The sequence below is a fragment of the Mixophyes fleayi genome, chromosome 8 (genome assembly GCF_038048845.1).
Source record: "Mixophyes fleayi isolate aMixFle1 chromosome 8, aMixFle1.hap1, whole genome shotgun sequence".
NCBI lineage: Eukaryota > Metazoa > Chordata > Amphibia > Anura > Limnodynastidae > Mixophyes > Mixophyes fleayi.
The window spans coordinates 106,815,264-106,827,791 of record NC_134409.1 but is presented as its reverse complement, the minus strand read 5'-3'; the positions used below and the strand labels follow the sequence as shown (position 1 = coordinate 106,827,791).

Below are 12,528 nucleotides of genomic sequence, written 5' to 3'. Positions count from 1 at the left end.
TGCAATGCGAAGATTATCAATCTATGGGGACTTCAATGCTGCATGGTGTAGGCCTAAACGGAGGAGATTTCAGTGAAATCTCCTCCGTTAGGCATGTAATGCATAGCAAACATACATGCAGAAACAGACATTTTCGCATCTTTTAAGTGGAAAATTAGCTTGATGCATTGACCCAATAATGTGATGGTTCATACTTATTTGCACATCTGCAGAAACAGGAAGAGTTTCTGGAACGTGTATTCCAATGTTAACTGTACATATAAATATATATACTGACCTGGATGTTTCTCAGTCCTTCAATGAGATAATCACCATTAACCAGAGACAGAATAGAAAACAAGAAAATATAAACCTCCAGGAAATGACCCATTTTGGATATGAATTGTCTGTCTGACCACAGAATATTATAAACAGTATCAAAATATAGGTTAATAATTAATGGAAGTTCAAATATTGCACATCCAAACAACAGGGAAAAGTTTGTACACCAGCCCCTATTAAATTTGGGAGTGATAAAAATCTTGCTTTTTGTTTCCTAGCAGCATATATTATATGCTACTCGGAATATGTATGTCATATAACTATATGCCATATAGTTTCTGGGAAAATGTCTTCAGTGCAACTGCAGCAATTAATTTGAAATTAATGTGGAACAGGGGCAAACAATACCATGTGTCTGGTTTCTTGTGGAACTTTATGTATGATAGAGAGATACCAAGGGATCTTAAGTGAAAACTAAAGATGCTAAAGGTTATAGTCTCTTCTCTCACTGTTGGAATTTAGACACCTTTGATCACTTAGCAGCTGAGTTAGCTTGCACACATACAGCGTTGAAGGGATTGCAGGACCTGATTAAGGGTTTAACCTGCCATAGGCTAGTAAGCTCCTAGCGCCCCCCCCCCCCGTCCTCCTTCCATTGCAGGGTAATATGTGGTAGGGACAAGTGAAGTCATCCTTAATTTAAATTCTGGTTTCCTTCATGCCCCCCCAGCAATGATTATGTTCACGTGTTTTCAAAACTCAGCTCCACTTGGCTTTTTAAAAGAATCATGGCACATGTTGTTACTCATTTAGTTTTCATTAAAATCAAAACTGTATAGCAGAACATAAGCATGAATGAGCAATACTGAGTGTAAAGATGTGAAGGGGATGGGGGCTGTCACACCTGCACCTGCATCCTTGTCTCAACTACTCACTTATAAACATTGCGTGTCAGGCATAGGACCCGCTGACCACCTGGTTGGGGTCTGGCACTCCCACCTACCTCTGATCGCCACTCTCCTCTCTCAGCGGGTCTCCATCGCTTGCTCTGGTGGGCACCATCTTGCCTGTCTGGACTGCGCATGTGCAAAACCAGCCTTTTTCAACATGCCTTGCATTCACCTGATTGATTGCCTGTCTATTTAAATCACCTGTCTCCTTACTTGAGTGCCGGATATTCAAGTCTCCTCTTCTGTCTAGACATGTTCCAGTCTGGCTCCTGTTCTCCTGCTGACTACTATCTGGTGTTTCAGCATTATTCTGCTGCAGAGTATTACCACCTTTACCTGTTTCCAGCTCTCTGGTGTTACACATACTTGCCAAGTTGCTGAATTTTTCTTCCGGGAGCCTCCCAGGAAATATGGGTGTGATGGGGGCGGGGCTCCAAAATTCGCCAAACGCCGCGATTCCCGGTGAATCGCTGCGTTTTGGACCTAATTCTGCCCACTTCACTAGGAAGTGGGCAGAATTCTGCAGATGCAGAAGATTGCCACACTCTCCCGGGAGTCCGTGAGACTCTCGCAAAATGCAGGAGTCTCCCGGACATTCCAGGAGAGTTAGCAAGTATGGTGTTACAATGTCATCCGGCTGCAGAGTGTTACGACCTACACCTGCTCACAGCTCTCCGGTGCTACAGCATCATCCTACTGCAGGGTGTTTCTACCAGTCTCCATCTCCTGCACATCAGTGCTTCTGTTTGCTATCTACCTGCAGATCATCGCACTTCCTCATGATCCTGTCCCTAGTGGCTTCCAAGCTCCACAGGACCTCTGTGACTCATCTACCAGCAGAATATATTCCACATTATTACTCCTATCAGCAACCATCTTACTTGTGTGATTTGGTTTTCATCTCGCTTGTGACCCTCCTTGAGAACCAGCCTTTTTCAACACGCCTTGCATTAACCTGATTAGGGAGCCGCAAATTCCCAACTCCCTTGCGGGGGGCCGCGTAAATACCTCCCTTTCTGTTAGACTCTGTGCTTCTTGGAGGGTAGCATCAACCCAAGCAGACCATACGGGTTCTTCCAGACCCTAGAGTGTGGCAGTGCGCCTGCCCAGGATGACTCATTGGGCCTGAGTGATGAAGAAATTGGCCAATTTTGTGCGTATCACCCTCAAAATCACTCTGTGCATGCTCAAAACCAGACAGTACACAAGAGAATGCAGCCACGTTGACGTCAGCTTTAACTGCAAACGACACTTACTACATGTCACGGGCACTAGGAGTCTTTACCCAGGGATCACCAGGTGATAGGCTTACCAGAGCAGTATAGGTGGTAATATGGTACTCTGGTAGCAGGGTGATCACGGAACAGGAAATAGCAGATGATGAGATGCTCAGGAAAGTCTATGACTAGCAGCACTGGCAATATGGAGGTAGTAATACACGAGGAACTGTATGGACAAAGGACACGTGAAGGTAGTCAGTGGTCTGCGGTAGCAAGTTGTACCACTGCTATAGTGAGGAGGAATGTCCAACAGAACGAGGAGGTGATGAGAGTCAGCGGTCTGCGGATAGCAAGTTGTACCGCTGTCTGAGTGAAGGAATGGAATCCAAGTGGAGGTATCCGGGGAGTCAGTGGTCTGCGTTAGCAAGTTGTACCACTGCTATGTGAGAGGATACTGGAGCAGGTGAAACTGGAAACAGGGGTCAGTGGTCTGCCACTAGCAAGTTGTACCACTGAATATATATGTGAGGAGGTGCACGGGGAGAGACTGCAACACAATATATACACGGGCACCTTGACTTTGATCCACAGTAATATGCACAATATAAATGTATAAATGACTGAACAACACTGCCAATATAGAAAGTCTCTTGAAGTAATCCAGCATGAGATAACACAGTCAATGATGGCAATAGACTCAGCGGATAGTACACTCCAGAGGAGAACCAACACAGTCCAGCAAGGTATGCAATACACAGCACAGTCAATGGGAAGTATGCATACCGTGGTTCAGGAGAAGGCAGTCAGACAGAAGTGCAGAGATACCTGAACGGCAGGAGGCCGGCAGGATGCAAAGTCCCTGGATGGGTGAAGCGGTGGTCTAGCAGGTGCAGCGCACAGGTAGGTAGACCAGCAGGGAACCCAGGAAGGCGTGGAGAGCGGATCAGCAGTAGATGGATGCGTAGCGCTGAGAAGTAACAGCAGCGGGTCTCTGCGGGAACACGGAGGTAGCCAATAGCAACCAGCAGGTGCAGTAACGATGGGACACCAGAGCAGAGTTGAACTGGAACAGTTGATCACGGAGAGTAGCGGGTAGCAATAGTGGCAGCAGACTCAAGGAAACACGGGAGAGTTGACAAGGGCTGAAGACTGAAGCGCACAGAGGCGGCGGATAGGAATCAGCTAAACAGTCACGATGAAACACAGACGGGTTGCAGGTTGAAGACTGTAGTGCACGGAGGCAGCGGATAGGAATCAGCTAGCAGTCACGATGATGAAACACAGACGAGTTGCAGGTTGAAGACTGTAGTGCACGGGGGCAGCGGATAGAAATCAGCCAAACAGTCACGATGATGAAACACAGACGAGTTGCAGGTTGAAGCCTGTAGTGCACGGAGGCAGCGGATAGGAATCAGCTGGCAGTCACAATCATGAACAGGTGAGTGGATGTGAATGAAAGACTGTAGTGCACGGAGGCAGCGGATAGGCATCAGCTAACAGTCCCAATGATACAAGGTAGAGTTGAAGTGGTTAGAAGACTGTAGTGCACGGAGGCAGCGGATAGGAATCAGCTCACAGTCACGATGATACAGTAGATGGTAGAAGTGGTATGGGAACCACAGTAGTAGAAGTGGTTTGGAAACCACAGAGGTAGAAGTGGTTTGGAAACCACAGGAATCAGCTGGGCTGAATAAACGAGGAAACACAGGAACACCTTCAGAGACTCATGGGGAATGAGACTCCAAGATCAGGCAATGTGGTGATGACCACAGGTGCTTAATATAGGGAGGTTGCCTGATCTGCCAATTAAGTTAAAGGAACATACACTGGAGGTATAGAAAGGGCTGCGCATGCGCAGTCCCTCAGGATGGAGGACGGCCACGGTTCCTAAATGTCCGGGAAGAAGCACTCACAGTCCGGTGAGTGACAGTACCCCCCCTTTTAAAGGTGGGCACAGAACGCCTGGAACCGGGCTTGTCCGGATTTTTGGAATAAAACTTCTTCAGAAGGGCAGGAGCATTAAGATCTTCAGCTTTGATCCATGAACGCTCTTCAGGACCAAAGCCCTTCCAATGAACGAGGAAACGGAGGACTCCTCGCGAAATTTTTGCATCCAATACCTCAGTAATCTCGAAATCCTCCTCCTGATGAACTTGAACTGGCTGCGGTGCTGAGGGAGGAGTCGAGAAACGGTTGATGATGAGAGGTTTGAGCAAGGACACATGGAAGGCATTGGAAATCCGAAGATTCTTAGGAAGAAGAAGTTTAACACATACTGGATTGATAACTTGAATGATCCTATATGGACCAATAAAACGAGGGGCGAATTTCATAGATGGAACCTTCAAACGAATATTTTTGGTAGATAACCAGACACGATCTCCAATTTTTAGTGGTGGAATAGCCCGCCTCTTCTTATCTGCGAAAGACTTATATTTGTTAGATGTCTTCTTTAAACAGGTTTTGACCTGAGACCAGATATTTTTGAAGGTCTGACAAGCAGTCTCCACAGCAGGAACTTGGGTGGGCGGGAGGGCAGGAAATTCTGGAAAAGACGGATGGTGACCGTAGACCACAAAGAATGGAGTTTTGGATGATGACTCATGGTACATGTTGTTATGGGCGAATTCAGCCCAAGGGAGCAATTCTACCCAGTTGTCTTGGTTGGCTGAAGAGAACATCCTAATAAAAGTCTCAAGATCTTGATTGACTCGTTCCGTTTGTCCGTTAGATTGCGGATGGTAAGACGATGAGAGTGCTAATCGTATGCCCAAGGTTTTACAAAGGGCCCGCCAGAATCTGGAAACGAATTGTACTCCTCTATCTGACACAATCTCAGACGGACATCCATGGATGCGGAAGATTTCTTTAATGAAATGTTCAGCCAGAGTAGACGAGGAAGGTAAACCGGACAGAGGGACGAAATGGGCCATCTTCGAAAATCTGTCTACCACTACCCAAATAGTATTGTAATTCTTACTTGGTGGCAAATCAGTAACGAAATCCATACTAATATGGGTCCAAGGCTTGGACGGAATGGGTAGTGGTCGCAGCAACCCTGCTGGAGTTCTGCGGGAGGATTTGAACTGAGAACATAAATCACAGGAAGCAATAAACTCTTTGACGTCTCTCCTCATTGAAGGCCACCAGTAACTACGAGAGAGAATCTCAAAGGTCTTGTGTTCACCGGCGTGTCCAGAAAAACGAGAGGCATGGAACCACGAAAGGATTTTCCTCCTCAGAGTAGGAGGCACAAGGGTCTTCCCAAATGGTAGCATTTTGGTGGATGAAGCAGCCAGAGAAATACATTTGGGGTCTAGAATAGCATGGTTGGGAACCTCTTCTACATCAGAGGACGTCACAAAAGCTCGAGATAGAGCGTCAGCTTTCTTGTTCTTAGCGGCTGGTTTGAAGGTTATAATTAATTCAAAACGGGAAAAGAAAAGAGACCATCTTGCTTGACGAGGGTTCAAGCATTGAGCAGATTGCAAATATGACAAGTTCTTATGATCCGTGAAGATCGTCACCGGATGGCGAGCTCCTTCCAACAAGTATCTCCATTCCTCTAATGCAGCTTTGATGGCCAGCAACTCCTTGTCCCCGATAGTATAATTTTTCTCTGCGGGCAGAAGACCCCGAGAGTAGAAGGCACAAGGATGTAATTTTTGTTGCTCCGAGCGTTGGGAGAGAATAGCTCCTAAGCCCACATTAGAGGCGTCTACTTCTAGGAAGAAGGGGAGTGTCACATCAGGCTGTCGCAGAATGGGAGCAGACGAGAAGGACTCTTTGAGGATTTGAAAGGCTTGGAGAGCCTCAGATGACCATTGCTTAGTATTAGCCCCTTTCCGAGTTAGGGCCACAATGGGAGATGCAATGGATGAAAAGTCTTGAATGAAGCGTCTATAGTAATTGGCAAAACCTAAGAAACGCTGGATGGCACGAAGAGTAGTTGGCTGAGGCCAATGTAGTACAGCATTTACTTTGTCTGGATCCATCTTCAGGCCAACTCCGGAAACTATATACCCCAAGAATGGAATCTGGGGTAACTCGAATGAACATTTTTCCAATTTACAGAACAACGAGTTTTTCCGTAGTCTGGAGAGGACCTCTGCCACATGTTGGTGATGAGAAGGCAGGTCCTGTGAGAAGATCAATATGTCGTCTAGGTAGACAACGACACATACATATAATAAGTCCCGAAAGATCTCATTGATGAAACCCTGGAAAACAGCGGGGGCATTACACAGCCCGAAGGGCATTACTAAATATTCGTAATGCCCATCTCTGGTGTTAAACGCGGTCTTCCATTCGTCACCGGAACGGATTCTAATTAAATTGTAGGCACCACGAAGATCCAACTTAGTAAATATCCGAGCTCCCTTGATGCGATCAAATAGCTCAGTGATCAGCGGAATGGGATACCGATTCTTGATAGTAATGGCGTTGAGTCCACGAAAATCTATACAAGGGCGTAATGATCCATCCTTCTTTTTGACGAAGAAGAACCCAGCTCCAGCGGGAGAGGTGGAAGGTCGAATGAACCCACGCTGGAGATTCTCCTGTATGTACTCAGATGTGGCTTGAGTTTCAGGTAACGAGAGAGGATAGACCCGACCCCTGGGAGGAGTCTTGCCAGGTAGAAGGTCGATCGGACAATCCCAAGAACGATGAGGAGGAAGACGTTCAGACTGAGCTTTATCAAACACATCGGCAAATGAAGCATACTGAGGAGGGAGTCCCGGGGAGGAAGATGAGATGGAAGATCGCTGTACTTTAAGAGGAATAACTTGAGAGAGACAACGATGGTGACATTCAGACCCCCAAGACGTAACTTGAGGGGTGCGCCAGTCAATCTGGGGAGAGTGACACTGAAGCCATGGAAGGCCTAAGACAATCGGACTTGTCGTAACTGGAAGAATTAAAAACGAAATTTCTTCATGGTGTAGTACACCAATCTGAAGGGTTACTGGAGACGTACTCTGGGTGATGAGACCATTGATGAGGCGTGATCCATCTATAGCCGTCACAGTAATGGGTGTTTTTAAAGTGATCACTGGTAGGGACCATTGATTCACTAGTGATTTAGAAATGAAATTTCCTGCTGCTCCGGAATCAATCAATGCCTGTGACTCAAAGGATTTGGTAGCAAAGGAAATCGTAACATCAAAAGCGCAGACTTTAGATTTCATAGACAATGGAGAGGACTCCAGGGACCCTAACTTCACCTCTCCAGAACTAGTTAGGGCCTGGCATTTCCCGATCTCTTAGGGCAAGAGCTGAGCATATGCGTGGAATCAGCACAATAGATACAGAGTCTATTCTTTACTCTTCGTTTCCTTTCCTCTGAAGATAATTTGGAACGTCCTATCTCCATGGGAATCACAGAGGATGGAGCTGGACGAAATTGAGGGTTTAAACGAAGAGGTGCTTTGACAGCTGTTGTTTTCTCAGACTCTCTTTCACGAAATCTCATATCTACACGATGGCAAAGAGAGATCAAATCTTCTAGTGACGAAGGAAGCTCTTGGGTAGTCAGTGCATCTTTAATTTTATCGGAGAGCCCCTGCCAGAAGGCGGCAACTAATGCTTCAGTGTTCCACTGAAGTTCAGAGGCTAAGATCCTAAATTGAATGACATACTGTCCTACCGTATGGGAGCCTTGTCGCAAACGAAGAATGCTGGAAGCAGCGGAGGTCACACGACCTGGGTTATCGAACACACTTCGGAACGTGGAAATGAATTTGGCACTATCTTGTAGAATTGGATCGTTTCTTTCCCACAGGGGGGAGGCCCAAGCCAGGGCTTGTCCCGAAAACAATGAGATAAGATAGGCCACTCTGGAACGATGGGTAGAAAAATTTTGAGGTTGGAGTTCAAAATGGACTGAACATTGGTTAAGGAAACCTCTACAAGTTTTGGGGTCCCCGTCATATTTTGACGGAGTAGGCAGGTGAAGCGTAGGAGCTGTAGACACCTGGGATGGCACTGGGGAAACGGAGGAAAGCACAGGAGCTTCAATATTAGCTGTAACAGTCTGTCCAGATGTTCCTTGGGAGGTTAATGATTGGTAACATTGAAGTAACAGCTGTTGGCGAGCATCCTGTTGCTCCACACGGCTGACCAGATGCTGCAGCATCTCTTTAGCGGTAGGTTCCGTATCTGGGTCTGTCATGGCCTGATCTTACTGTCACGGGCACTAGGAGTCTTTACCCAGGGATCACCAGGTGATAGGCTTACCAGAGCAGTATAGGTGGTAATATGGTACTCTGGTAGCAGGGTGATCACGGAACAGGAAATAGCAGATGATGAGATGCTCAGGAAAGTCTATGACTAGCAGCACTGGCAATATGGAGGTAGTAATACACGAGGAACTGTATGGACAAAGGACACGTGAAGGTAGTCAGTGGTCTGCGGTAGCAAGTTGTACCACTGCTATAGTGAGGAGGAATGTCCAACAGAACGAGGAGGTGATGAGAGTCAGCGGTCTGCGGATAGCAAGTTGTACCGCTGTCTGAGTGAAGGAATGGAATCCAAGTGGAGGTATCCGGGGAGTCAGTGGTCTGCGTTAGCAAGTTGTACCACTGCTATGTGAGAGGATACTGGAGCAGGTGAAACTGGAAACAGGGGTCAGTGGTCTGCCACTAGCAAGTTGTACCACTGAATATATATGTGAGGAGGTGCACGGGGAGAGACTGCAACACAATATATACACGGGCACCTTGACTTTGATCCACAGTAATATGCACAATATAAATGTATAAATGACTGAACAACACTGCCAATATAGAAAGTCTCTTGAAGTAATCCAGCATGAGATAACACAGTCAATGATGGCAATAGACTCAGCGGATAGTACACTCCAGAGGAGAACCAACACAGTCCAGCAAGGTATGCAATACACAGCACAGTCAATGGGAAGTATGCATACCGTGGTTCAGGAGAAGGCAGTCAGACAGAAGTGCAGAGATACCTGAACGGCAGGAGGCCGGCAGGATGCAAAGTCCCTGGATGGGTGAAGCGGTGGTCTAGCAGGTGCAGCGCACAGGTAGGTAGACCAGCAGGGAACCCAGGAAGGCGTGGAGAGTGGATCAGCAGTAGATGGATGCGTAGCGCTGAGAAGTAACAGCAGCGGGTCTCTGCGGGAACACGGAGGTAGCCAATAGCAACCAGCAGGTGCAGTAACGATGGGACACCAGAGCAGAGTTGAACTGGAACAGTTGATCACGGAGAGTAGCGGGTAGCAATAGTGGCAGCAGACTCAAGGAAACACGGGAGAGTTGACAAGGGCTGAAGACTGAAGCGCACAGAGGCGGCGGATAGGAATCAGCTAAACAGTCACGATGAAACACAGACGGGTTGCAGGTTGAAGACTGTAGTGCACGGAGGCAGCGGATAGGAATCAGCTAGCAGTCACGATGATGAAACACAGACGAGTTGCAGGTTGAAGACTGTAGTGCACGGGGGCAGCGGATAGAAATCAGCCAAACAGTCACGATGATGAAACACAGACGAGTTGCAGGTTGAAGCCTGTAGTGCACGGAGGCAGCGGATAGGAATCAGCTGGCAGTCACAATCATGAACAGGTGAGTGGATGTGAATGAAAGACTGTAGTGCACGGAGGCAGCGGATAGGCATCAGCTAACAGTCCCAATGATACAAGGTAGAGTTGAAGTGGTTAGAAGACTGTAGTGCACGGAGGCAGCGGATAGGAATCAGCTCACAGTCACGATGATACAGTAGATGGTAGAAGTGGTATGGGAACCACAGTAGTAGAAGTGGTTTGGAAACCACAGAGGTAGAAGTGGTTTGGAAACCACAGGAATCAGCTGGGCTGAATAAACGAGGAAACACAGGAACACCTTCAGAGACTCATGGGGAATGAGACTCCAAGATCAGGCAATGTGGTGATGACCACAGGTGCTTAATATAGGGAGGTTGCCTGATCTGCCAATTAAGTTAAAGGAACATACACTGGAGGTATAGAAAGGGCTGCGCATGCGCAGTCCCTCAGGATGGAGGACGGCCACGGTTCCTAAATGTCCGGGAAGAAGCACTCACAGTCCGGTGAGTGACACTACAGCCTACTATTTCTGGGAGGGAATGGGGTGGGGAATGGGCAGATGCATGGAGGCAATTTACAGTAAGGGCGTTCCCATGCTGCAATGTCCAAGTCAGGTTAAAGCAACGCAGAAGTAAGCTGGATTTCTGACGTATATCATGCTCCAGCTAGATGTCTAGTCTAAGTCCTGAGTCCTAGTAGTGTCAGTCTCATATGCATGCTATAACATGTATTTGCAATCAGGAGCAACTTTAAACATGTCTGTTATATACAGTAGACATTAAGTACACCCTAATAAATGTTTTTCAAGAAAGAAAAACAAAAATCATTGTTTATAAAATTTGATGACTCAGGAATACAACAAGATTAAAGTTTTAATACAATTTTTTTCATTTTTTATTTTTTTTGGAGAATAACTATTCTCTTATATTTTAAAATGAATTTCAGTTTATACCTCTTCCTGTAACAATTTTACATAACAAAAATGTTGTTCCCCTCCAAAAGGCTTGTGTCCTAGGCTGCAGCCTAGTTGTCCTATTGGATAGTCAGACCCTGAAGGGGAGTATTTCAAGATCATTTAGACTCAGGGGTATATTTACTATGCGGCGGTTAATAGAATCGCTGTTTCCAAGCAATTTGAAGGCATTTTTTACATGGCACGTTTATTAATGACAAAGGCCTTCGGGTTTTGTCTTTAATAAAATTGCAGTTTGAAGAAAATACCTTCAAAGCGTCGGGAATCGGCAGTTCTAAAGAATCGCCGCATAGTAATTATGCCCCTGAGACTTAGTCAGGCACACATCATATGTGCTATGATGTCATCGCTAACATGTGGAGAAGCTCCACACATTGGTGTCCGCACTGTGATGTTATCAGCCACTTGCGGCATGTACAAGGAAAACAGCACTTACAGCAGAATTCCTTTAGCATTCTCATGCTGTCTGCACAGTGTACAATCATGTCCATCACAATATTGTGATTGTGGAGGTGTGCCATGAGCTAGCCGCGATGTCTCGCCTGCTCCTGTCCATGGCCATGTCCAGGCTGTCGTCCTGGCAGCTGAGACGTCACTTCCGTTCTCATCATCCCAGCCATTGCCAAGGCTCTTTTCATTGCTGCCTTGTCCCGGCTAGTAGTTTGACAGTCGCAGTGAAGTCTAATTAATTAACAGCCTCCTGAGGCTGATTTAAGGGGTTGGGTAATATTTTACAATGCTGGATATCCCAACACTGCTTACCCCGGCAGGATTACAGTGAAGATCGCATCGGCGACTCATTGTTGCCTTATGCAGCTCACCAATAAGATCGATAGGTGTATCAAGGAAAGCTTGAAAGTAAGCACCATACTCCATTACTCCTTCAGACTCAATTCCTTTACCCCTGGATATGATAGAACCCATACAGCTGGGTTGCACCACTTCTCTCAAGAAGAAAGGGCAAGAAGAAAGGGCAAGAAGACAAGGGCCACCTTTTTCACCTAAACAAGGCTGGAAAAGATCAGGCCTAATGAATGGGGGAGAACTCCATCTAGATCTTCAGATCATCTCTTCCAAAAATTCATTATTGTTGCCTGCTCAGGTCTCCTTTGGTGCTAATTCTACTTCTGCTTCCACCTTTCTGGATAGTGGTGCAGCTGGAAACTTCCTAGATGTGGATTTCACAAAGATCTTAGGTGTTCCATCAGTCGAGCTTGACTCTGTGATCAGTCTGTGGTCTGGACAAGAATCCTTTGACCGGTGCCAAGCTTTCCTCCAGGACTCCACCACTCTAACTCATGGTAGGCACCCTCCATTCTGAAACCCTGTCTCTGTACCTGATCAGTTGTCTTTCAAGTCTGCTGATCCTGGGGCACCCCTCTCTCCAGGGTCACAATTCCCTCATTGACTGAATCAAGGGGGAAATCATACACTGGAGTCCATCCTGTTCATATGCCTGCCTGACCCCGCCCCTCGGGGTCCTGCAGCCCATATCTGAGCAGCTTCCCATTCCATATCGGAAGTCCTAGGATGTCTTTTCGAAAAAGGCGGCTCTTACTTTAC

The 12,528-nt window shown here is 46.7% G+C and overlaps 1 protein-coding gene and 1 long non-coding RNA gene across 5 annotated transcripts in view; one reads left to right on the top strand and one right to left on the bottom strand.

Annotated features, from left to right (window-relative positions):
- LOC142099559 (inter-alpha-trypsin inhibitor heavy chain H3-like) overlaps positions 1-397 on the bottom strand; it is a 246,255-nt gene extending 245,858 nt beyond the window's left edge. For all 4 annotated transcript variants that reach the window (XM_075183103.1, XM_075183102.1, XM_075183106.1 and 1 more), the window contains exon 1: positions 278-397. In XM_075183103.1, coding sequence (XP_075039204.1) covers positions 278-370 — 93 coding nt within the window. In that variant the 5' untranslated portion in view covers positions 371-397. The remainder of the gene's footprint in view (positions 1-277) is intronic.
- LOC142099561 (uncharacterized) overlaps positions 1-12,528 on the top strand; it is a 70,210-nt gene that overhangs the window by 639 nt on the left and 57,043 nt on the right. The gene's annotated exons all lie outside the window — the stretch shown is intronic.